The sequence below is a fragment of the Mercenaria mercenaria genome, chromosome 11 (genome assembly GCF_021730395.1).
Source record: "Mercenaria mercenaria strain notata chromosome 11, MADL_Memer_1, whole genome shotgun sequence".
NCBI classification, from domain to species: domain Eukaryota; kingdom Metazoa; phylum Mollusca; class Bivalvia; order Venerida; family Veneridae; genus Mercenaria; species Mercenaria mercenaria.
This window is the reverse complement of record NC_069371.1, coordinates 9,830,367-9,857,587: the sequence shown is the minus strand read 5'-3', so window position 1 is coordinate 9,857,587 and position 27,221 is coordinate 9,830,367. Positions and strand designations below refer to the sequence as shown.

At 37.2% G+C, this 27,221-nt stretch overlaps 1 protein-coding gene across 2 annotated transcripts; it reads right to left on the bottom strand.

Moving 5' to 3' along the window:
- Window positions 1-620: 620 nt before the first annotated feature.
- LOC123531418 (zinc finger protein 567-like) lies at window positions 621-25,304 on the bottom strand. 2 transcript variants are annotated; one of them, XM_053518519.1, is made up of 6 exons: window positions 25,182-25,304; window positions 18,330-20,054; window positions 15,227-15,367; window positions 11,369-11,487; window positions 8,385-8,482; window positions 621-4,775 (listed from the first exon to the last, which is right to left on the bottom strand). In XM_053518519.1, the coding sequence occupies exons 2-6, from the start codon at window positions 19,467-19,469 to the stop codon at window positions 4,510-4,512; spliced, it is 1,764 nt and encodes a 587-aa protein (XP_053374494.1). In that variant the 5' UTR covers window positions 19,470-20,054; window positions 25,182-25,304; the 3' UTR covers window positions 621-4,509. The 2 variants fall into 2 exon arrangements, with proteins under 2 accessions (XP_053374494.1, XP_053374495.1); XM_053518520.1 differs by having other exon boundaries at window positions 18,330-20,051; window positions 25,182-25,271.
- Between the last annotated feature and the right edge of the window lie 1,917 nt (window positions 25,305-27,221).

Here is a 27,221-nt window from a genome sequence, read left to right as displayed (position 1 = left end):
TGACATTGCGTATTGATGAAATTTTTGTTTTGGTACAGTGATTGCCGGGACATCGGGCATCGACATTTTAGGTTTCCTAACGAATTTAGAAAAAAAGGCTAAAATTGAACAGTAACAATAAATCTGTTTTGTTGGAGTGTTCGTGGGTGAGTATTTGTCTTACTCTATCATTTGTCAAGCGTTGACAGATAGAAGCCAGTTACATTTGTATATCTAAAACATGAAGTCTGGTCAATGAAGGCCGACACTTTTTTTATTCAAAAAGAAAGTATCTCGGTAGCACAGTGAAATAAGTGAGGTTATACTGAAATATATAATACACCTATACCGTACTGAGGAATGCTTATGTCTCTCTGTTTCAAATTCAAGTTACAAGTGTGTTGGAATTGGACCAATGTCGGTATTACCCTTGCTTGCGCTAATTCAGTTCCTTTTTCATTTCAAACAAGAGCCATGTTACACATGGCTAATCCCCCTGTCGAGCATATTATAACTGAAGGCTAAAGTTCCTGGCAAGTTAGTGTCTGAAAGTATTAATTTTGGGGAAAGCTTTGAAGAACCGTTTAGTTGTGGTCCGCATCAGGGGTTTTAAAGATGTGGAAGAAAGAATAAGTCAGCAGTGAGGTGGTTTACTGCTAAATTTTATTAATTTTCATGAACAGTATAGCTATGATGTTTTTCTATATGGCTACTGTAAAAAGAAGGAATGGAAAGCTAACAGGGAACAAGAGCGCCAGAATGTCACAATATATGCCCGTCGCAGCTGTATTTGCAAATGGAATGTTAATTTTGTGGTTGTTTAGTAATCATTGTAAGTCTTCTGTTTTTTTAAGTCCACAAAAAAACTCCTTACCAGGTAGAGATACCTTATATATAATAAAATACACCTAAAATTGGAGAGTAACATCTATGTTGTACCACAGAAAAGTGGCCTTGTTTTTTCCCTATGGTCAATTATAAAAATGTTACAATATAAGTTATTTATAGTAACAATTAAGGGAAGTTAATCTTAAAAAAAAAATTTAAAAAAAATTGCAAGTCCACACATTTTCCCTACTACTAGTAATGAAAAAGTTACAATAAAAGCTATTTATAGTAACAACAAAGGGAAGTAATTCTAAACAAGGGAACTGCGCATGACACTTTGTCTCATGATGATGTATAATTAATTGTGCCAAGTTACATCAAAATCCCTCCATGCATGAAGAAGAAATGCTTCGGACAAAGTCATTCTTGTATCTGACCTTTGGCCTCTACGTGTGACCTTGACCTTAGACCTAGTGACCTGGATCTTGCGCATGACACTCCGTCTCGTGGTGGTGAACATTTGTGCCAAGTTATATCAAAATCCCTCTATGCATGAAGAAGAAATGCTCCGGACATGGTTTTCATTCTTGTATCCTTTGACCTCTAAGTGTGACCTTGACCTTAGACCTGGTTCTTGCGCATGACACTCCGCCTCGTGGTGGTAAACATTTGTGCCAGGATATATCAAAATCCCTCCATGCATGAAGAAGATATGCTCCGGACAAATTGTTTTAAGAAAATATGATAAAGGGGAATAACTCAAAACATAGGCAAGGTAGAGTTATTGTTCTTGCACACTGCACTTCCTCCCAATGTGTTCTATCAGTGTATGAAGTTTGAAGAAAATCCCCCCAGTACTTTTGGAGTTATGCTCCGGACAAAATGTTTTAAGAAAATATGATAAAGGGGAATAACTCAAAAAATAGGCAAGGTAGAGTTACTGTTCTTGAACATTGCACTTCCTCCCAATGTGTTCTATCAGTGTATGAAGTTTGAAGAAAATCCCTCCAGTACTTTTGGAGTTATGCTCCGGACAAATTTTTTTAACAAAATATGATAAAGGGGAATAACTCAAAAAATAGGCAAGGTAGAGTTATTGTTCTTGCACATTGCATTTCCTCCCAATTTGTTCTATCAGTGTATGAAGTTTGAAGAAAATCCCTCCAGTACTTTTGGAGTTATGCTCCAGACAAAGATCGTTGCAGACACGGACGGACGGACTGACAGCATTTCTAATAAACGTTCGCCTTTGGCGGGGGATAAATTAAAGAATTAAATCACAGTACTTAAATAAGAGCTTTTCCACGATAAGAAAACCATATACAGCCAGATATATATAACATGTCGTCTTAACAAATATAAAATATTGACTTGTCATTTTACATACAAGAAAAAAAAAATGTTTTGAAAAACAACATCCTCTGAAAATGCTCCCATGTAATCTGCAGTGTATCAGTTGTGCGCGTATGCAGACATTTTCTCAATGAATAAAACTAAAATCTGGAAATTCACCATGAAAGTTGTCTAAATCTTTTCAGACTACAATAAGCAACAAGAGCTTGTAGAACACGAAGTGCCCCCTTGATGCATTCAGTCACCGCACAAGGAACAGAAATACATCTATATCAAATTTTATCTTAGACCAAAGCATTCTCTGGTTATTTGGCAAAAATGTTCTACTGTTCTGAGTCAACGTGACCTTGACCTTTGACCTAAAAATCAATAGGGATCATCTGCTGGTCATGATCAACCTCCCTCCTAAGTTTCGTGATCCAAGACCCAAGCGTTCCCAAATTATCGTCTAGAAACTGTTTAACTGTACACCGGGTCATTGTGACCTTGAACTTTGACCTACTGACCTCAAATTCTAGAGGTCATCTGCTGGTCATGATCAAACTCCCTATCAGGTTTTGTGATCCTAGGCCCAAGCATTTCCAATTATCGTCCGGAAACGGTTTAACAGTACCGGGTCACGGTGACCTTGACCTACTGACCTAAAATTCTGTAAGGGTTGTCTGCTGGTCATAATCAAACTCCTTTTAGGTGTCGAGATCCTAGGCCCAAACTTTCTCCGGTGACCTAGTTTTTGACTCCACCAGACCCAGATTTGAACCTGACCTATAGATCATCAAGATTATCATTCTGGCCAAGTTTCATGAAGATATAGTCATAAATATGGCCTCTACAGTGTTAACATGCTTTTCCTTTGATTTGACCTGGTGACCTAGTTTCTGACCCCAGATAAACCAATATCGAACTCGTGCAAAATTTTGCTATGGGTAACATTCTGACCAAGTTTCATTAAGATTGGGCCAAAATTGTGACCTCTAGAGTGTTAACAAGCTTTTCCTTTGATTTGACCAGGTGACCTTTGACCCCAGATGACCCAATATCGCACTCGTCCAAGATTTTATTCAGGGTAACATTCTGACCAAGTTTCATTAAGACTGGGTCAAAATTGTGACTTCTAGAATGTTTACAAGCTTTTCCTTTGATTTGACCTGGTGACCTAGTTTTTGACCCCAGATGACCCAATATCAAATTCGTCCAAGGTTTTATTGAGGGTAACATTCTGACCAAGTTTCATTAAGATTAGGCTAAAATTGTGACCTTTAGAGTGTTAACAGTCGAATTGTTGCGGACGACGGACAGACGATTGACGACAACGGATGACGGACACAGGGCGATCACAAAAGCTAAAAAGTATGCTTAAATTATATATCATAACAAGAGCTGTCTCCGTAGGATGACACATGCCCCCGATGGCACTTTGAATGAATAGTTATGGCCAATGTTAGAGTTTAGGACCTTTGACCTACGGAGCTGGGTCTTGCGCGTGACACATCGTCTTACTGTGTCACACATTCATGCATAGTTATTTTAAAATCCATGCATGAATGACAAAGATAAGGACCGGACATGCCCATCAATGCACTATCATGAAAAATGATCTTTAACGTCTAAGTGTGACCTTGACCTTTGAGCTACGGACCTGGGTCTTGCGCACTGCACGTCGTCTTACTGTGGTACACATTCATGCCAAGTTATTTGAAAAATCCATCCATCGATGACAAAGATATGGACCGGACACGCCCATCAATGCACTATCCTTTAATGTCTAAGTGTGACCTTGACCTTTGAGCTACGGACCTGGGTCTTGCGCACTGCATGTCGTCTTACTGTGGTATACATTCATGCCAAGTTATTTGAAAATCCATCCATCGATGACAAAGATATGGACCGGACACGCCCATCAATGCACTATCCTTTAACGTCTAAGTGTGACCTTGACCTTTGAGCTACGGACCTGGGTCTTGCGCACTGCACGTCGTCTTACTGTGGTACACATTCATGCCAAGTTATTTGAAAATCCATCCATCGATGACAAAGATATGAACCGGACACGAAAATTGCGGACAGACCGACAGACTGACAGACCGACAGACAGACAGACGGTTCAAAAACTATATGCCTCCCTTCGGGGGCATAAAAATCTTTCAATATGTAAAAATGTCATCTAAATTTTTATTTTTCAACAGACTCATATTTTCAAAACATGCTACTTTAGCTGGGAAAAATCAGTCTAGTAATAAAATCAAACAGCCCCACACCTCTGAGCAATATTCTCTGTCTATCTTTTACATATCTTTCTTTAAAACTCCAGCAATTTACAACAAATTCCAAATTAATGGCATAATATTTCTATTTTTTATGACGTTCTCCATGAACTTTCATGTGAATTCGCAAATTGTGCTTCTGAACAAAAGACTTTCCACAGATTTCACAGAAAAACTTTGGCGGTAGATGAATCTTAAAATGCTGTTTCATGTCTTGTTTTACTTTGAACGTTTTTGAGCATTCAGGGCAAGGAAATGGTTTCTCCTCCATGTGATATTTTTTGTGTGTTGTTAACAAATCAGCTCGTTTGAATTTCTTTCCACACTGCTCACAGTTGTGTGGCTTCTGATCTGAAAAACAAACAGAGTTTTTTAAACACACTTAAATGTTTTAAAATTTAACACTTACTATAATGCCAATATCTTGCAAACTACTGAAGTAGAATTTTGAAATTTTGCAGTCTTTCCAAACACCTGAATTTCTCAGCTCTGCTGAAACTGTTTTGATAGGGGTCATGGAAAGATTTCAAAGTTTCCACTCAATAAGTATGGGCAGGTAATATTGCATGTTTGTATGTGTGTGCATATTGGTGGGGATTGGGGTGAATCTAGGGTGAACACAATACTGAGAAATAGTAAAATCACATCTGGGGTTTTGGAGAAGATTTTAAAGTTTTCCATATTGCCATGAGGGGAAAGCTAACCCCACCCCCTGGTGGCCACATTTTCTAGTAAAGGTAAAGGTAAAACGTGTACTTTGTGTCTTTGTGACTACTTCACATTTAACAAATGTTGTTTTAGAAGCTAATTTTAACATGTATTTTAAATGTAGTTTTAAAGGTACAAATTGTAACTCCATGCTCGCCGATGTTTGTCTTTACTAAGATAACGCCAATTCACGCTCTGATCACGCGATATTACAGCCAGTTGCCATTCTGTGTATTTTATACTTCTTTGATATAAACAATATCCAATACATGCTTCTAAGTTCTTGTCTGACAAACTAGATATCCAGTAGAAATACTTATCGGAGAATATTTTCCATCCTGGTAAAATCCTTTAAATACTGAGTGCCAAGCAAGGAAGACAGTTTAGTGTAAAGTAACATTTTTTTATGTTGTTGATAGGAAGAGACCAGGGATCAAACCCCAGGCTTCATGCACTCAAAGTGGACATTCTACTACTGAGCTATTGAGGTGGCAATGTAACAGAATGATTTGCAAGAATTTGGTAGAAAGTCACTGAAGGAACACAGCTGTGAAATTAATTTCAGGATCACCTAAGGAGCTTTTCTGTAAAACTACCTAAGGAACATTTCTGCGAAACTATTTTGAAATTGGGCCGGAAGTTTCTGCCATGGCCACTAGAACATAGAACACCTAGACACAGCACAGATGACCTAGATATGTAGGAATCAGAAAGGGAGCCAACTAAGAACTATGTGAAGTTTGGTGGAAATTGGCTGGTTTTGGAGATGTTCTGTAAAGAAACTGAATGACAGACAGGTGGACGATGGGCATCCAAAAATCTGAACAGCTAAATTTCAACAAAATGGAACATATTCATAAATTTTAAAATGTCCAAAACATTGCGGAATGATACTTATTTCACTCGAGTAATGATTACATTTTACTCTGACTTTATCATAGACTCCTTGTGGAAAATCACAAACTTTCAACTAAAATAAAGGTATTAAATCGATATAATATTTCAATGAAACTTCAAAGTTTTGTTATTTGTAGCATCATCTGGGGCATGTGCAGTGAGAAATCTTAATTTGATTTCTAAATTAGTGTGAAATTTATTTCTAAAGTCACTATATGTTCATTGTAAATATATTTCGTTATACCCAAGTGGAAACTGGCAGGTACTCGAAAATGCAGCTCTCTGATTGGTCAATTAGAACCCCTAATGTACTGTGATGTCATGATAAAGTTATGAATAATCTGAGTCATTCTATGACTTCATCACATTTTTAAAAAGTGAAATGTCGGAGTCTTTATAATTTATCTCAGATTTCTTTTTGGTGGAATCAAGCAATATTCAAGTCAAGGGTCTGTATGTACAAGTCCATGTTATTATAAACTTTACTCATTTAATAACAAGAGAGCCATGAAGGTCCTGTATTGCTCACCTGACCTATCGATCTAAAGATCATCAAGATTAACATTCTGACCAAGTTTCATTAAGATATGGTCATAAATGTGGCCTCTAAAGTGTTAACTAGCTTTTCCTTTGATTTGACCCAGTGACCTAGTTTTTGATCCCACTTGACCCAGATTCAAACTTGACCTAAAGATGATCAAGATTAACATTCTGACCAAGTTTAATGAAGATACAGTCATAAATGTTGCCTCTATAGTGTTAACAAGCTTTTCCTTTGATCTGACCTAGTGACCTAGTTTTTTATCCCACCTGACCCAGATTTGAACGTGATCTATAATCATCAAGATTAACATTCTGACCAAGTTTCATTAAGATATGTCATTAATGTGGCCTCTACAGTGTTAACTAGATTTTCCTTTGATTCGACCAGGTGACCTAGTTTTTGATCCTACATGACCCATATTCATACTGGACCTTGAGATCATCAAGATTAAAATCCTGACCATGTTTCATGAAGATACAGTCATAAATGTGGCCTTTACAGTGTTAACAAGCTTTTCCTTTGATTTGGTCTGGTGACCAAGTTTTTGACCCCTGATGACCCAATATCGAACTCGTCCAAGATTTATTGAGGGAAACATTCTGACCAAGTTTCATTATGATTGGGCCAAAATTGTGACCTCTAGAGTGTTAGTAAGCTTTTCCTTTGATTTGACCTGGTGACCTAGTTTTTAACCCTAGATGACCCAATCTAAACATTGTCCAAGACTGTATTGAGGGAAACATTCTGACCAAGTTTCATTAAGATTGGGCTAAAATTGTGACCACTAGAGTGTTAACAAACTTTCCCTTTGATTTGACCTGGTGACCTAGTTTTTAACCCCAGATGACCCAATCTCATAACTGTAGGAAGATTGTATTGAGGGAAACATTCTGACCAAGTTTCATTAAGATTGGGCCAAAATTGTTACCACTAGAGTGTTAACAAACTTTCCCTTTGATTTGACCTGGTGATCTAGTTTTTGACCCCAGATGACCCAATATCGAACTCATCCAAGATTTTATGGAGGGTAACATTCTGATCAAGCTTCATTAAGATTGGGCCAAAATTGTGACCTCTAGAGTGTTAACAAGCTTTTTCTTTGATTTGACCTGGTGACCTAGTTTTTGAACCCAGATGACCCGGACTCAAACACGTCCAAGATTTTATTGAGAGTAACATTCTGACCAAGTTTCATTAATATTGGGCCAAAATTGTGACCTCTAGAGTGTTAACTGTCAAATTGTTGACTATGACCGACGACGGACTGACGACGACGGACAGAGGGCGATTACTAAAGCTCACCTTTGAGCACTTCGTGCTCTGGTGAGCTAAAAAATGAAACTTTTGTGTGAATTTTTATGACTTACTTAAATGTGATGAGGACAGAAAATGAACAAGTGAACGAAGTATTGCCTTGCACTAAAATGCCACCTTATGAAAGGTCACAAGTTATCTCAACCACAGTATAACCTAATGATCCATCTGTTAAAGATGTACAAATGTATATACAGAATATTGTGCTTTATCTCGCCTCCTACAGATGTTTTGCATTTCTATTGGTCAAAAGACGTCACATGGAGGCAGGATATATTCCATATCCTGCAAGTACATTTAAGATATGAATTTTGATTAAACAAAATGGCTGCTGCATTGCTGGCGTAACTGAATCAAGTCAAATAATTAAATAACTCCCGCTATAGATACCATTTCCGAGAATAAATTTGGTGTTTTCTTGCAGTTTTCATTCTCAATACATGTATGTCAGTAGGGTAATATAAAAACAAACCTTAATTGAATTGAGTTATATATACCTGAATGTGTTTTCAAATGCACCTTTAACACTGCCGCATATTTGAACTTCATAGGGCAAACAGGACACAGAATATTTCTCTCTTTGATGTGGATTTGTCTGAAATAGATTTAATAATTGTATTTTAGTACATGTATACAATATATGCAATTTGAAAGTGAGTTTTATGTTAACACTGTGTTAACAAGAGTGCAAGAATGTCACAATATACGCCCGTCACAGCAAATTTCTTTACTCTAGCACCTGTATTTGCAAATGGAATTTTAATTTTGTGGTAATTTTTGTAATAACTAAGTGTTTTGTTTTTCTTAGTCCACAAAAAAACTCCTTACCAGGTAGAGATACCTTAAAATACACCTAAAATTGGAAAGTAACATCTATGTTGTACCACAGAAAAGTGGTCTTGGTTTTTCCCTACGCTCAATTATAAAAAAGTTACAATATAAGTTATTTATAGTAACAACTAAGGGAAGTTAATCTAAAAAAAAAAAAAAAAAAAAAAAAAAAAAAAAAAAAAAAAAAAAAAATCAAAAAAAAAAAAATGTAAGTCCTCACAAAAATCTTTACCAGGTAGAGACTGGTCAAAATACACCTCAAAATTGGATGTAGCATGCATGTTGTACTACAGAAAAGTGGTCTCGATTTTTCCCTACGACTAGTAATGAAAAACTTACAATATAAGCTATTTATAGTAACAACAAAGGGAAGTAATTCTAAAGAAGGGAACTGCACATGACACTTCGTCTCATGATGATGTATAATTGTGTCAAGTTACATCAAAATCCCTCCATGCATGAAGAAGAAATGCTTCGGACAAAGTCATTCTTGTATCTGACCTTTGGCCTCTAAGTGTGACCTTGACCTTAGACCTAGGGACCTGGTTCTTGCGCATGACACTACGTCTCGTGGTGGTGAACATTTGTGCCAAGTTATATCAAAATCCCTCTATGCATGAAGAAGAAATGCTCCGGACAAGGTTTTCATTCTTGTATCCTTTGACCTCTAAGTGTGACCTTGACCTTAGACCTAGAGACCTGGTTCTTGCGCATGACACTCCGCCTCATGGTGGTGAACATTTGTGCCAAGTTATATCAAAATCTCTCTATGCATGAAGAAGAAATGCTCCGGACAAAGTTTTCATTCTTGTATCCTTTGACCTCTAAGTGTGACCTTCACCTTAGACCTAGGGACCTGGTTCTTGCGCATGACACTCCTTCTCATGATGATGAACAATTATGCCAACTTTCATCAAAATCCCTCTATGCATGAAGAAGATATGCTCCGGACAAAGTCATTCTTGAATTTGACCTTTGACCTCTAAGTGTGACCTTGACCTTAGACCTAGGGACCTGGTTCTTGCGCATGACACTCCGTCTCATGATGGTGAACAACTGTGCCAAGTTTCATCAAAATCCCTTCATGCATGTAGAAGATATGCTCCGGACAAGGTCTGTGGACACCGCCCGCCCGCCCGCCAACCCGCCCGCCAGGGGCGTTCCCATAATACGTCCCGTTTTTCAAACGGGCGTATAAAAAGGAAAGAAACCCAATTGCCATATTCCAAGAAAACTGACCTAATCTTACAGTAGTTTATGAATGTATATGTTTATAACAGATATGTACACAGAACTAAATAGATACAGGAAAATTAAGTTTGCGTACCCGAAATCACATACAAAGTATTACGTGCACATTGAGGTGCATTACATCTGAGAAATGCTGTTAAATGTGCACAAATGTCCATATGAAGCTTAGTGTTTTTATAATAATTTCTGGTCATTTGTGAGCCAGAATCCATTCAATTGTACTACAATAGAGTTTCACTTAATATTTTGCTATGTCTACTGTTGTTTTGCTAGGTTGCATTCTGTTTCAAAAAGAATCTTCTTAGGGACTTTATTCACCCTTTAATTCCCACAAGTTCCAAATTTGTATGACAGTTAATAAAATGTATTCCTTCTAGGTGAATTCTTAACACACATAGCAGTGACAGAAGCCTCAGAAATGCAATACTAGCTGACATGGAGCAGACACTAAGTTAAGCTATCTGATCTTTGACCTCCAGTTGTGATCTTGACCTTGAACTTTATGTCCTGGGTTGTAGGCTCCACGTGTTGTGAGATAAACAATTAATGTCAGTGTTATGAAAATCTGTAAGAGCTTAAGATAATATTGGGCAGACACAAAGCTAAACAATTGGATTTTGGACCTCTAAGTGTGACCTTGACCTTAGTGACCAGGGTTGTGTGTTCTGCATTTTGCCTTGGTGAGATAAACAATTGATGTCAGTTTTATGAAATTCTGCTAAGCAGTTTAGACATTATTAAGCAGACAAGATGTTAAACAATCTGACCTTTGACCTCCAAGTGTGACCTTGACCTTGGACTTAGTGACCAGGGTTTGCACTCTATATATAGTCCAGACGAGATTAACGATTTATGCAAGTTTTATTAAAATCTTCTGAGGGTTTAAGAAGATATATCTTAGCAGTTCAGATATGGAGCAGACACAATGTTAATTGTATAATGACACAATGTTAACTGTATAATTATCTGACCTTTAAACTCCAACAGTAACCTTTAACTTGAACTAAGTGACCCAATTTCTTTGCTCTACATGTCATCTTCATAAGGTAAAAAATTGATGCTAGTTTTATGAAATTCTTTCCAGCAGTTAAAGAGATATGGAGCCAACATGACATACACCTATTTAACCTTTGACCTCCAAGTGTGACTTTTACCTTGGAACTAGTGACCAGAGTTGAGCCCTCTGCATAATTATTGTCTCGATGAGGTTAGCAATTGGTGTTACTTTTATGAAGGTCTTCATAGCGGTTCAGAACATAAGATAGGATGCATGGACAGACAGACCGACAAACAAATGAACAGACAGACCAAGGCTATGTGTGACTCCAATATAGCACCTCCGTTTAGTTAGTATCTTGGGAATATGATAACAGACAATACCTGGTTATAGTAAAGTTACCTGTGTTGTCTGAGGTAGGGCCAGGCTTTGAAACTTTTACCACATTCATCACAAATAAACTTCTTTTCATCAGTGTGGACTTGTTTCTTGTGAGTTCGTAGTTTGAACTTACAGTTATACTGAAATTAATAATAAATAAAGTTTTTTTAAAAAAAAGAAGCACTATATCTAGCTCCTTAAACTTCCCTAGAAACATCATAAATTATATAAAAGTAATATAACATGTCTATTATTCCAATCTTTATTTCATTTCAGTGCATTGATATAAATCCTGAATATTCATTATATGAATATAGTATTCATAAGATTTCAAGATTACATCTTTCAGTGTATATTAGTATACTTTTGTTCATAGCTTTCAAAAAGGCAGAATAACTATAGATCGTAAAAAGTACCTATTCTTATAATGTTTTTAAATACTATTGAAGGATGGAAAATGATCGATGAATGATAAAATGATAGGAGTGCCCTTGGAAATAAGGGAAAAAGAGTGGTACATATTCTGAAGATTTCATATTAGGATAAAGTAAAGAAAGAAGGTTCAACAAGAGTGCCAGAATGTCACAATATACGCCAGTCACAGCAAATTTCTTTACTCTAGCTGCTGTATTGCAAATGAGTTTTAATTTTGTGGTTGTTTAGTAATTGTTGTTTTAAGTCCACAAAAAAAACTCCTTACCAGGTAGAGAGACCTTCAAATAAACCTAAAATTTGAAAGTAACATCTATGTTGTACCACAGAAAAGTGGTCTTGGTTTTTCCCTATGGTCAATCATAAAAAAGTTTCAATATAAATTATTTATAGTAACAACTAAGGGAAGTTAATCTTTTAAAAAAAAATCCAAAAAAATTTTGTAAGTCCACATAAAAATCTTTATCAGGTAAAGATTGGTCAAAATACACCTCAAAATTGGATGTAGCATGCATGTTGTACTACAGAAATGTGGTCTCGATTTTTCCCTACGACTTGTAATGAAGAAGTTACAATAAAAGCTATTTATAGTAACAACAAAGGGAAGTAATTCTAAAGAAAGGAACTGCGCATGACACTTCCTCTCATGATGGTGTATAATTGTGCCAAGTTACATCAAAATCCCTCCATGCATGAAGAAGAAATGTTTCGGACAAAGTCATTCTTGTATCTGACCTTTGGCCTCTAAGTGTGACCTTGACCTTAGACCTAGGGACCTGGTTCTTGCGCACGACACTTCGTCTCATGGTGGTGAACATTTGTGCCAAGTTATATCAAAATCCCTCTATGCATGAAGAAGAAATGCTACGGACAAGGTTTTCATTCTTGTATCCTTTGACCTCTAAGTGTGACCTTGACCTTAGACCTAGGGACCTAGTTCTGGCGCAGGACACTCCGCCTCATTGTGTTGAACATTTGTGACAAGTTATATCAAAATCCCTCTATGCATGAAGAAGATATACTCCGGACAAAGCCATTCTTGAATTTGACCTTTGACCTCTAAGTGTGACCTTGACCTTAGATCTAGGGACCTGGTTCTTGCGCAGGACACTCTGTCTCATGATGGTGAACAACTGTGCCAAGTTTCATCAAAATCCCTCCATGCATGTAGAAGATATTCTCCGGACAAAGTCTGTGAACGCCGCACGCCCGCCTGATCGCCCGCCCGCCAGGGGCGTTCCCATAATACGTCCCGTTTTTCAAACAGGCGTATAAAAAGGAAAAGGATAAATGAGAGAGAAAGAAAAGACAGAAGAAGGCTGCTCTGCTCCATCAAAAGTTCTGATAATACGTCTGATGTATCATTGTAAAATTCAGTTCATTTTGAACGGTTTACATCTACATGTATATTGTCCTTCAAGCAAATGACAGTATATTCTATATTGATTCATTTCTCGGGAAAAAACTAAAATAAATTTTAACTTGGGAGGTGTTTTACAATATTTATTTCTAAAAAAAATAATGTAATAATTTGCAAGAATACTGAAACAACTTGTAAAACCTGTATTTTTCTGTATTTGGATGAATCAAAAAGTTCCAAGTTAAACATACAATAAAGCTCGAAACGTGTGAAAATGTTCCGAATGTAAATCGGATAAAGTAAGCACTCTATGTGCGTTTGATTATGCCTCTTAAAATCAGGAAGGCAGAAATGCACTATTCAGCGAATCATTTTAATTTAAACTAAAATAAAATACATATAGAATAAAAAGGTTAATTAATATTAAACTGTACAATACGAGATATATTTGGACTCGTACCTAGTGGCTCGTCCAACATGGTTTTCTCAGCTGAGTACTTGTCCAAATATATGGGGGGTTTCTCACTTCTAACGGTGGAGGAAAACCCTAAGAGTCCCTACCAGCATTATTTCTGATAAGGTAGGCACCTGGGTAGAACCATGGGACTTTTGTAAACTAGCTCAACAGTTTTCTAACATGAAAGAATTTTACACCCCAAACAGGGTTTAAAACCCATAGTGATGAGGGGCAAGTGTTTTAAAGTCAGCAACATTAACCACTCAGCCACGGAGCCCTCTGAAAGAACTGCAACCCGATACCAAATATAAGTGTGTGTAAATAGACAAATATGTGATTTTGCTTATAATACAAAGTCATTAATGGACCTTTTGAAAAAAATAAATTAAGGGATATTCTACACAAAAGGGCCATGATGGCACTATCTCTCAACATAGTTATGATGGCCCTATATTTCTCACCATAGCCAACAGAAAGCATCTGCACAAAATTATATAAAGGGAAGTAATTACCAGAATTATGTGACCTCCAGTGCTGGGCCAATATAACGCCAGTGGCAAGATTTGAACAAACTTAACAGGAAACCATTAGCCATTGCTACATACCAAATACCTAAGCTTTAGGCCTTGAGGGGTTGTTTTTGACAATTGGAATAAATTGAAAACTCTTGGTAGAGGGTCAAACACGGAACTATTTGAATTATTTTGAAATCCTGCAAGTGGTTTCTGAGAAGACTTTTGTTTCTCTTCCCTTGCATTGCAACCCTAGTTCTGCATGGGATAAAATTCTTTGAAAAGATTTAGTAGTGGATCATCGAAGTAACATCAAGGCTAAATTTCATCCACCTCCACCAAATGGTTTCAGAGAAGAAAAATGAGGATGGACAACAGACCTACAATGACGGTGGGTGATGATAAAAGCTTTACCCCGAGCAGTGCTCGGGTGAACTAAATTATCTGTCAGTTAATTTGTACCAGAAACAATAACAACTGCTATGATCACGTGGTAAGTTCAAAACCCCTCCTATTTTGTCTTCAAAATTATAACTATAAACTTTCTTCATCTCTGAATTAAAATAAAGTATAAACAAAATAAACTTAGCTGCATGTAGCCGACTTTATTACATGTTTTGGGTTTAATGCCATTTTTCAACAGTATTTCAGTTATGTAACAGCAGGCAGTTAACCTAACCAGTGTTCCTGGATTCTGTACCAGGGCCTGTTCTCAGCAAGTAACTGTCAACTTCCCCACATGTTTGAATCAAATGATTTCAGACACAATGTGTTTTATCAAATTGTCATGGAGAACAATCGGCCCGTCTGAGGACTGAACTCACGACCCGCGATCCATAGATCAGCGCTCTTCCTATTGAGCTAAGCAGACGGGTTACAAATTGAGTCCATTGTCCACAATTACATAACTGTCTTAGGAGATCCATTTCAATACTTCAGCATCTGACACGACTGTATTCTGCTGATGGTCTCAAATTTCAGTTTTATGGGACCAATGATTTACTCTTGAGAAGATTGTGGAGTATCAAGTACGAGTATATAACTAAGAAATGTTTTGGAGCTTCCTTAAGCAGACTGATCAATGTACAACAATCTTAGCATTGAATGAAACTGCCTACCACATTGTCACACTGGTCACATGCTAGTGTACGTTCTTCATGAGTTCTTCTGTGTCTCTGCAGGTACTGATGTTTAACAACTGCTCCACATACCTCACATGGAAACAGTTGATCTTTACGGTTTACTGTCCCTCGCTTCTTCTGTGAAAATATAAATCAGTTCCAGAATTTACACAAAAAAGGTAATGAATGCATTTCATCTGTTTGAAAATTTAGATGATAAAATGTAAATATATTACAATACAATTTTCCAAACCACAATGTCACATAAAGTAAATGTTCTGAATGACAATTTCATAAAAGAACAATGTCTCAAGTGTACCCTACCTGTACTTCATGTAAGAAAGGTACCTGTCATTTGCTGAAAACAAGTCAAACTTAGCAGGACATATAGGGTAAAAGGCACTTACCTACTGAGAGCAAGTTCCTATGTGCAAGGTATGTGGGAAAGGTGCCTGTCACTTGTTGAGAGCAAGTTCCTATGCGCAAGGTATGTGGGAAAGGCGCCTGTCACTTGTTGAGAGCAAGTTCCTATGCGCAAGGAATGTGAGAAGGTGCCTGTCACTTGTTGAGAGCAAGTTCCTATGCGCAAGGTATGTGTGAAAGGCGCCTGTCACTTGTTGAGAGCAAGTTCCTATGTGCAAGGTACGTGGGAAAGGCGCCTGTCACTTGTTGAGAGCAAGTTCCTATGTGCAAGGTATGTGGGAAAGGCGCCTGTCACTTGTTGCGAGCAAGTTCCTATGTGCAAGGTATGTAGGAAGGCGCCTGTCACTTGTTGAGAGCAAGTTCCTATGTGCAAGGTATGTGGGAAGGTGCCTGTCACTTGTTGAGAGCAAGTTCCTATGCGCAAGGTATGTGGGAAGGCGCCTGTCACTTGTTGAGAGCAAGTTCATATGAGCAGGGTATGTGGGAAAGGCGCCTATCACTTGATGAGAGCAAGTGCCTATGTGCAAGATGTGGGAAAGACTCCAGTCACTTGCTGACAGCAAGTTCCTATGTGCAAGGTATATGGGGAAAGGCGCCTGTCACTTGTTGAGAGCAAGTGCCTAGTGCAGGGTATGTGTGAAAGGTGCCTGTCACTTGTTGAGAACAATCCCAATGTGCAGAGCATGTGGGAAAGGGGTCTGTCACTTGTTGGGAGCAAGTTCCTATGTGCAGGGTATGTAAGAAAGGTGCCTGTCACTTGTTGGGAGCAAGTTTCTAAGTGCAGGGTATGTGGGAAAGGCACCTGTCACTTGTTGCGAGCAAGTTCCTATGCGCAAGGTATGTGGGAAAGGCGCCTGTCACTTGTTGGGAGCAAGTTTCTAAGTGCAGGGTATGTAAGAAAGGTGCCTGTAACTTGTTGGGAGCAAGTTCTATAAGTGGCAAGGGGTAATGTGGAAAGGAGCCTGTCACTTGTTGGAGCAAGTTTCTATGTGCAGTATGTGGGAAAGGTGCCTGTCACTTGTTGGGAGCAAGTTTCTAGTGCAGGTATGTAGAGAAAGGGCCTGTCACTTGTTGAGAGCAAGTTTCTAAGTGCAGGTATGTGAAAGGCCGTCACTTGTGGAGCAAGTTCTATGTGCAGGTATGTGAAAGGTGCCTGTCACTTGTGAGCAAGTCATGCAGGTATGGGAAAGGTGCCTGTCACTTGTTGAGAGCAAGTTTCTATGCGCAAGGTATGTGAGAAAGGCGCCTGTCACTTGTGAGAGCAAGTTCTTATGTGCAGGGTATGTAAGAAAGGTGCCTGTCACTTGTTGGAGACAAGTCCCAATGTGCAGAACCGTGAAGTGGAAAGGGGTCTGTCACTTGTTGGAGCAAGTTTGTATGTGCAGGGTATGTAAGAAAGGTGCCTGTCACTTATTGGGAGCAAGTTTCTAAGTGCAGGGTATATAAGAAAGGTGCCTGTCACTTGTTAGGAGCAAGTTTCTAAGTGCAGGGTATGTGGGAAAGGTGCCTGTCACTTGTTGAGAACAATCCCAATGTTCAGAGCATGTGGGAAAGGTGTCTGTAATTTGCTGAGAACAAGTTCATCTATCTGGAAAATGCGAGATATGCACAACTAGGCTGGCAATGATCACTCTTGTGAAGTTGATGTAAATCTGTTCAGTGGTGTGGCACTTTGTGACATAGACAGGTAGACTGACCGGCAGACGGACTGCACTATACCAATATGTCTCCCCCACTATATGCAGGAGACACAATTAGTTATCACAAAGAAGTATAAAATACACAGAATGGCAACTGGCTGTAATCTCGCGCGATCTTGCATCCAAGCATGATTCGGCATTGTCTTAGTGAAGCGAGCATGGAGCTGCAATTTGTACCTTTAAAACTACATGTAAAATACATGTTAGCTTCTACAACAACATTTGTTTAATATGAGATAGTCCTAAGCACAAAATACATGTTTCTTACTTTCAAAAAAGCATGGTCATACGGTGATAATTAATAACTGACAGTGTCATATCTTTCGCATACAAAATGGCGTGTGGAGAACTTCCGGTAACGAGATCTCGTTTGCAGCGGCGGGATGTTGGCAAGATTTGCTCTATTTGCCTTTCAAGCTGCCGATCTATTTATTTTTATAAGTCTTTGGTTATCAGTAAATGCAATATATGAAGCTTATATGTGAAACATATATCCGTTACTGGGATACAGCTTAATTAAGTCGAAAGATGTCAGAATTAAAATTAAATCTATCTAACTTGGTTTATAATGTAATAATATAGTAATTGTTATGACTAAGAAGCCTTGTGTGAAGTTTCAATCCAATACATGCAATGATTACTAAAGAAACACCTTGCATGCAAGGCTTTAACCAAAACTAATTACAATGCCTATGCATGTGTGAGTAGAATAGTGCTAACAATTCATCAAATAGTGAAGTAACTGTTACTTAACAAATTTGTTTTTTACATATTATATGAATTATTTGTCCACTCCAACCCATCGGAAAGAAAGAGATTTCAAACTTGAACATGCAGACAATTTTGTAGGTAAATGTGTATTAGTATTTGAGTAGGTTACTTTGGTGTCATTCAAACTAAACACCTGTAAAAGAAACTGAGATTAAACTTTAACTAAACATTAAATCTTAACCTCCCAGGTTAAACACTTTTATTACCTTTGTGCATTTTCCTACCAGAGTATCTTCATGACTGTTAATTCCATCATCATTTATACCATCAGCTAACTTTTCATCATCATAATCATCGTCCTCATTAGGAGCAACAGCAGGCATGTCTGCTCCTTGTATTCTCAATGATGAGTTCCTATCTGTGCCTGCAAGGATACTCTTTCTAAGGACACCTGTCCTTTTAGTCTTCTTACATTCATTTAACAATGTTTTATTTGCATTTTTATCATTTATTTTTCTTTTACCTCTTTTCTTACTCTTCACACATTTTCTTTCAATGACCTTTAAGTCTTTTACGTATTTTCTTCCAACTTTAATCTTTTCTCCAACAACACTCTCATTGATTATTGTTGTATCTGAGTCATCCCCTGAGTTACCCCTTAATTTAACATCGTCAAATGAACCTTTTATATCAAACTTTATATCATTTGTTGAAATGTTTGAATCGATACATTTATTAAGAGTATGTATTCCCCTTTCTTCTACACTATAACACTCTGCATTGTTTTGTGGAATTTCAAATTTTTCACTAGTTTCAGTATAAGCATGTGCTGTTCTTTCTCTGCCCCTAAAAACAAAGTCAGTCACACCTTCTGTTTCAAGCAGATGTTGGTATAGAGTACAAAAAGTTGGGTACTTTACATCACAAATTCCGCATGAAAACAAGATACAATCCTCATAAACATCTGTCTGGTCACAACAGTGTAACAATGCGTTAGCATTTTCATGCATTGAAATATGCATAAAGTAACTTACTAAAGTGTTAAATTTTTCATCACATATACCACAAACAAAGGGAAATAATGCTAATACATCATCTGAAGCACTAACATTAACATCCTTATCTTCTGATGTCATATCTACTTGTAGAGACTGGTAATTCTCACTCAGTTCCTCATCACTGCTCTTGTTATTGATAAATTTCTTTACTTTGTTAGGGTAAGTCATAGGGTGTCCTAATTCTACACCCTCATAGTTTGAGGAGTCACGTGCTGTCACACCAGCTGCTACATCTGGTCCAGAGTTACCTTGTATACCAGTAAAATGCTGTTCAAGTTGTTCACCCTCTCCAACTAATGCTGATACAGTCTTGTCATAGTTTACAGTTTCTTTCTGTAATCCTTCCATTTTAATCCTGTCAAATTTGCTTCAAAATTTCATTCCTAAATTACCCTATTAATTTTTCAAGGTGCCTTGTTCTTGAACAAAGCAGATAAATTGATATAAACTGTTTCCTGATGACATCTTACATAATAACAACTTGAAAATATCCCCATGTAATGCTATTTCCAGATGTATCTTTGCATCACCAAATATGTAGTCATCTCGCCCATATTCATCTGTAACTGCTAAATTTTCACTTTGCACTGACACGGTCAACTATGCGTAGATTGCAAGAAAATTTTGCAGGCATTTTCATTCTGCAGTCAGTGGTGGCTCAACAAAATTTCAGCAGTTTAACTGGTTGGATACCGTACCCCTTACATAAGCTCTTTTTTTATTGAGTCTTATTTTGAACTATTACAGTTACACTGTTTTTGTTACTTTGACTTTTCACATACAAGACATTAACGGTAAAATCTCCAAAGCAAAAGTTTCCAGAGTAAAATCTCTAGTGACTGTGCCACTACTTGATATTCCTGTCACTTTTCAACATGTCTGAAATGCCTGCCTCCTTTAGATGCTTGCAATCTTTCTATACCACAGCAGCTACTAAAGAAAATAAAAATGTGTTGACATATAAATTCAGTTCTTGTTGTATGACAATATTGCAAGGTAGTATTAAACTAAGAACTTTACACATCTAACATGATTATATTCACTATACTCAATGCTTCGACAGCAGAAGATAATAGGTAAGGGTAAGTTTTAAAACTGTGTGCTGCTTCCAAATTCACTTTATTATCCATATGTATCTTTGGTTGTGCAACTTAGTTAGGCCAAGGGAGGTAATAATAATTTTGCAAACTTATATTCCTCATGACAGTAATATTTAATGTAAATCTTTCACAAACATAAAACAATAGTTTTTATATTAGAATAATTTAATTAAGTTTATCAATTTGTGCTTATAAACATGAAGATTCTACTTCAGATCTTTTTTTCATCATTTTGGGAATGCCACCAACACTGGTGGAACTTAGAAAATGCCCTTAAAATTTGTTAAGTTGGGAAAAATTATAATCGTGAAATTATTAAGCCCGACGTATAACCACCCATCGTGCATAAATAGTGTTAAAGCACTCTTTTGCTATAAATTATTTCTTAAATATACAACCTCCTGGTAACATTGGTGCACTGGAACCACCTGTAAGATCGCGGAATTTGCACATCTACAGCTGAGTCCCAGAAAAGCCCTCCCAGACCACTTCTAGTCTCCTCTCCATAGAATATGTACAGTACTGTATACCAGAAGTGGTCTTTTTATGTATATGAACAGATACAGAAGAATTTTATTTTCGAATGTAACTGTTCAAAATGCACAACATGGTATACTTGGCTCTTCCTTGCACACATACAATGGCCTCCCTGAAATTGTCAATTCTAAAATGCATCTATATAGTTTAGTTTATACTAATTTATTTTAGCATTAAGCTGATGTGAAGCAATCTGGAGTCCGCTTCCTGAAAAGACCTGTACTGGTGTCATATGAGAAGGCATGGTTGTGACCCCAGCACAGATATTTGCAACAAAAACATGTACTGAAACTGAACCGACTGATGATGCTCTATAAGATAGCAGGGGCAATGGTGCCGGTAGTTGAAATAATTACCTGACAAATAAACCTATCAGACGATAAAAGTGAAATCTTACAGAAACTTTTCTACATCTAACGTTCTAGACAGACAATATCTAATAACTCTTGTTTGTACGTTATACTGCATGCTCACACAAATCAGTTTAAAAACTCTTCTTTCATGGAAACACTAGAGCATTGGAACCAACTAGAGATCGTGTAGTGCACACATTAGTTCTGGATACCATAACTTAATATGGTCTTTTATATACAGACGTTGACCATTTCAGTTATGAAATTGTCCTCTTTCAAAATCAACTGTTTAAGACCATCACATAAAATATAATTTCACTGTTTGAATATTGCCTAAAAGTAACGTCTACATATTATTGCAATACCCGTAATTAAATGTTATTCAAATGTTTTGCCGATAAAAACTTCTATATAAAACCTACATATAACAATTTTATGCTGAAAATTCCATTACTTCCTTATACTGCATCACATTGTTTTTATCAACCGAGAGTCTCGCAGGTGCACGCACATGACGTTTTGGAAAATCCTTGATTAAAACAGAAAAGGCTTAGTTAAAAATTGACTGCATCAACGTCAGCAACTTTAGAAGCAGTCTGAAATGTATCCATGGAAAAAGTTTATTTCTTTCTTAACTAAGATCTAATTCAACATGAAAAAATTGATAAACAACAAAAAAAACCAATTGATTTCTATCTAAATTAAGATCTAATTCCACATGAAAAATCTTAGGACACCAAAAGGTCACGTCATGCGGTTTACAAACTACTTCATTTATCGTCCATTCCGAAAATGGCGAATCGACCAGAAAAACAGCAAAACTGCAGTGGTTATCGACAGAAATTAGTATTTCATGTAAAAACATTTTGTTTTTTAGTGTATGCTGATAAAATGTGGTCCAATTGACGAGATAACAATACTTAATTTGTAAATAATGTGCATTTTGTAATAAAACGAATGCAGCTACTTTGGAGTCGTACACCTGTTGACTTTCAAAGAACAACCAGCTTTGATGATGAAAAATGAAATGTAATGTTCATGCTAGTGTCAAGACCTTCGACTATGCGTGCATCTGCAGTCAAAAAATCCCTCCCAGACCACTTTTAGCCTCCTCCCCATAGAATATATTCCAGAAGTGGTCCTCCTTCTATGTACAAAAACAGATACCATGTGCGGATCCAGAGGAGGGGTCCGGGGTTCCGGGCCCCCTCTGGAAAACCCTTAAAAAAGGTAGAAGACAAGATGGAAAGAACATATTTTTAAAAGACAACATATTAAAGGACCGCATTCAAAGTATATGCGGCTGCTGCTACAACCCCAACATAATTCATATTTGAGATACTAAGAATTTTACCGTTAAGAAACTTGATTTTATCATTTTCCCAAATTTAACAGGTAAGCTCGTAAAACTGAAAACAAGGGGTATATTGTATATAGAATTGCAGTGAAAAAGGTGTTCTTAAATGCTCCTAGAATGCCCCAGAATGCAGAAAAAGGAAGTGCTAAATTTAAAAATTTTCAGGGGGGGGGGGGGTCGGACCCCCTCTGAGAAAATTGGCCCCAGATCCGCGCATGGATACAGATAGTGAGATACAGATATAGCTGATTTTGTGACTTTTCTGGGACCTGTTAATAGGGGATGAAAATCCCCGAGACGGTAACGTCCGTATATTGTTATTCGTCTTTGTTGTTTGCATATACTGAGGCAATTTTTTGATGTTTTCCGGTTCTGGTTTATGTACATACCACAGTTGTCTGCATGAACATCCGATTACCCCAAATCAGTCACAGAAATTTGTAAACCACGCCAACATGATTCTTTTACTTCTTTTCATAAGCAGTATATACAACTGAAAAACTCTTTTAAAAAGGCCGTCAAGTTTCTGCGTGGAGTGCAAACAAACAAATAAAAATTTCTAAAGCCAGTGCGAGAACGTGGTGAATGACGTCACTGTCTCGGCTTCCCATAAATTTTGCAAAGTATGATATTTGCTGTAAGACTGTAAGTGGACGCAGTGGTCGAGTGGGCCACATGCTTTCCTATGGAGGTGAAGGCCCCTGGTTCAAATCCTGGCTACTCCCATTGCGGTGTGTCCTTGGGCAATGCACTTTATCACGATTGCCTCAGTCGACCCAGCTGTAAATTGGTACCAGCAAATTGCTGGGGGTAAGGTATAATTGGTTTTAACTGTTCTTAAAATAGGTCGCTCAAACAGGCTGGTAACATTGCCCGATCGGGCTTATGACACAAAAAGTAATATTTCTTGAAAAATAATGAAGATATTTCTTTCAAACTTGGTCCATTTGTTAAGCATAACAAATGATACAAATTAGAATAAAAATAACTTGGTTGCCTTAAGTTTTGGTAGAATTATTTCCCCTTTTCAGATTTTTATGACGCATAATCTTTGAAGTCCAAAAAAACAATGTTCTAATGCTAAGTTTAAAACAAAAAAGGGTTAAATGGCTTTCTAATGCTCTAAATTATTGCGCTAGTACATGAATGTAAGCATTTTACTCTGCTTTCACTTACAACATTATAGAGAAATGTTAGTCCTAAAAAAATTGCTCATACATCTGCACTAGAAACGAAGTATTTACCCTAAATATATAGAATAAAGGTATTGGCGCACAAGTTTGGAGCGCTAGAAAGCCATTGAACCCTTTTCTGTTTTAAACATTGCATTAAAACATAATATTTTTGGACTTCAAAAATTATGCATCATAAAAATCTGAAAAAGGGAAGTAATTCTAACTAAACTGAAGGCAACAAAGTTATTTTCTATCTTGATAAGCATTATATGTAATGCTTAATAAATGGACCAAGTTTGAAAGAAATATCTTCATTATTTGTCAAGAAATAGAATCTATTACTTTTTGTGTCATAAGCCCGATCGGGCAATGTTACGGTACCAGCCTGTCAAAAGCTCTACAGAGCTTATGTTAATTGTTTCACAAAGCGGCGGTAAATAAAATTTACGTTTACCTTTACCTATACATGATGACTCTAAATATAAACTTCACTGTTTCAGCGAAGTTTCACTTTGTTTTGAGTGTTGAATATTTTCTTTGTAAGTGGATATAAAAGATAAATCCCCATGCTAGGCGGTGCCTTAATTCACACAGACACTTGGGGGTCAGCACCCCTCCCCTCCAATGCCGCCCCTGACAACCTTCAGTCAATACATTTTTGTTTTTTAAAACAAATTGGGCACATGTCTTGATCATCCAACGACTTCTGTTACCATTTCAACATGTTTGAAAAATTCCCATACTCTATCAATGCTCAAAAAAACTAAAGACAACTTACTTCGCAATGTAAACATGATTTTCTTGTCCAAGGAATAGGAGAATAGATCCCAGCTTGATGTTGCGCAGTCAAATTTACTACGCAGAGCCGGGACACAGACGATATCGTTAGCGGTTAAAATAAAAATACTTGCTTAAGAAAGTCAACAGCCGCGATGGTTGAGATAGTACAGACGCTCAGTTTGAAAGAACTTTTTAGGCCGGGCCACGGGTTCGCTCCGCGCTTCGGGCATTCTTTTTTTTTTTCTTTTTCTAATATAATATTTTCATTTTCTTTTTAAACAATATATTCTCAAGACATAAAAGCAGTTCACCTCCTAGGCGAGTATTTTTATTTTAACCACTAACGATATTGTCTGTGTCCCGGCTCTATGTAGTAAATTTGACATCAAGCTGGGATCTATTCTCCTATTCCTTGGACAAGCTAGTTTGTGTTGAAAACGCTCGGAGTAAGTTGTCTTTAGTTTTTCTGAGCATTGATAGCATATGGGACTGGGAGATTTTTTAAACATATTGAGATGGTAACAGAAGTTGTTGTATGATCGAGACATGTGCTCAGTTTGATTTAAAAAGCGAAAATATATTGGTTGAAGGTTGGCAGGGGCGGATTGGGAGGGGGACAGGTTCTGACCCCCAAGTGTCTGTGTTAATTCATATTAGTCTGTTGTTTTATAAACCTAATTTGCTGGTAAACTTACAAGGTAGTAAAACCGTTATAAAACAAAAAACAAAAAAACACTCTTAAATGATAAACCGTTTACCTTACAACTATAAACAAAAAATTAATGAAGGATATGTTTATTTGAAACATACAGATCTATATTTTGTAAACAAATGACAACTTTGTTTCTAAGGGGAGCAACTTTGTACATCCAGGATGTTAGACTGACCAGTGCCCGTGTTTACTCTCTACGTTCCATGTTTGGAGAATACAGTCGGGTACCAGGCTACCAGGATGTAGGCGAATCAGGTATGTACACTACGGTAGCGCTTTCAGGTATGAAGGTATTAAATGCATCCGCTACTATTTTCTATATAAAATTAACAACTTATAACATATTTTTATCAAGACTTCTAGCCTTTCACTTCCTGCGAGACTACCCTTGTCTTGAAGGTCTGTCTTTAGGCAATCAAAATATACCCAAAAAATTTGGGGTCGACCATAATGCAGTGAAACCATGGTCACGTGACTGAGACACGTGATGGAAACGCTAATATTGCGTAGGTAGACATCAGGAAATACCTACTTTCACTTTCATTTTACAAGGACTCAATCAACTTTTGAGCTATAAGTAGCTTAAATCATTGGGACTTTCCTTTTTACATCAAGCATCAACAAGTTATATCGGGCCCTGAAAGGGCCTTTACAGGGGGGAAAATTTGCACTAAATTTTGATATGGATACACCCAGTGGACCCGGAGGCAATCCGCCAATTCCCCCCTTCATGCCTATAAGAAATCCCAAAAGTTTTCAAAATCGTTCTTTGCGTAAATTACTGTCTAAAAAAATTGTCCAACAATTTTCCCAACTTCGTTTGAAAGAATGCCTCTGTGGGAATTATGCCACATTCAACAGACAGTCCACCCCCTGCAAAAAACTTCGGGGGCATAGAAAAACCCAAAATTTTTCATTAAATATTTTCATACCCCTTATTTTCTTTTTTCTATAATTCGTTTGCAAGAAAAAAAGCTGAAGACAAGAAAAAAAATCGTTTTGCATTCTTACCAAAAATGGTTCGCTGATCAAAACAGAGTGTGGGGAATCCCTTTAAAAAAAATTTTGCTATTTTCCAAAAAAAAAATCTAAAATTTGCCCAAAAATATAAAATGAAATGCCTGTTTGTCTTAAAAGGTGCTTATTGCTCAATTCTGACCAGAAGTACCAGTTTTACATCGGTTCAAGCTTTTTCACGAAGGCAAATTTTTTCATTTTAGGTATGAAGGATTAAATGCACCGCTATTTTTCTTAAAAAATTAAAATTTAAAACATATTTTTATCAAGATTTTAGCCTTTACTTCCTGCGAGACTCCCCTTGTCTTGAAAGGTCTTTTTTAGGCAATAAAAATATACCCCAAAAAATGGGTCGACCATAATGCGGGGAAACCAGGGAGGATGAGACACTGAGGAAACCTAATTTTCGTGGGAAACATCGGGAAATACCTACTTTCACTTTCATTTTACAAGGCAGCTTCAAAAAAATTTTTTGAACCCTAAACGTATTAAAAATCATTGGGGGAATTTTCCTTTTTACAATCAAGCATCAACAAACTTTAATCGGCAAAAAAGGGGCCTTACAGGGGGGAAAAATTGCCTTTATTGAAGGACTACATTCCGGTGGACCACGGAGGCATTCCGGCCCCCCAATTGCCCCCCCTTCACCTTTCTCTGTGCACTACGGAAGTGTGACGTCCGCTCTATTTTTGGGTGAAAACAACGGAAAACCCGTTCCTTTTCTTTATTAGGCACAATGCCTAAATTTTTTCCCTAAAAAATCTATTAAAATTTCCCTTTTTTTCAAGAGCATAAAACTAGTAGACCCATTTCAGAGAAAAACCCTTTACCTCATTTTAAAGAGTTATGATAAAACTGATAAAAAATAAAAAAATAAAACCAAAGGGGCGTCATTTTTTCCCCCATCAAAAAAGTGGCGGGAATACTTCCAAAAATTTAAAAAACCCTGCTCTCACATTTTTCCACCAAAATGTCAACAAAAAACCCTACAATAAAATTTAAACAAAACAAACCTAAATTTTAACCTCTGTTCCTGCCAAGTGAAAAATATGTTAAAAATACCTGGACC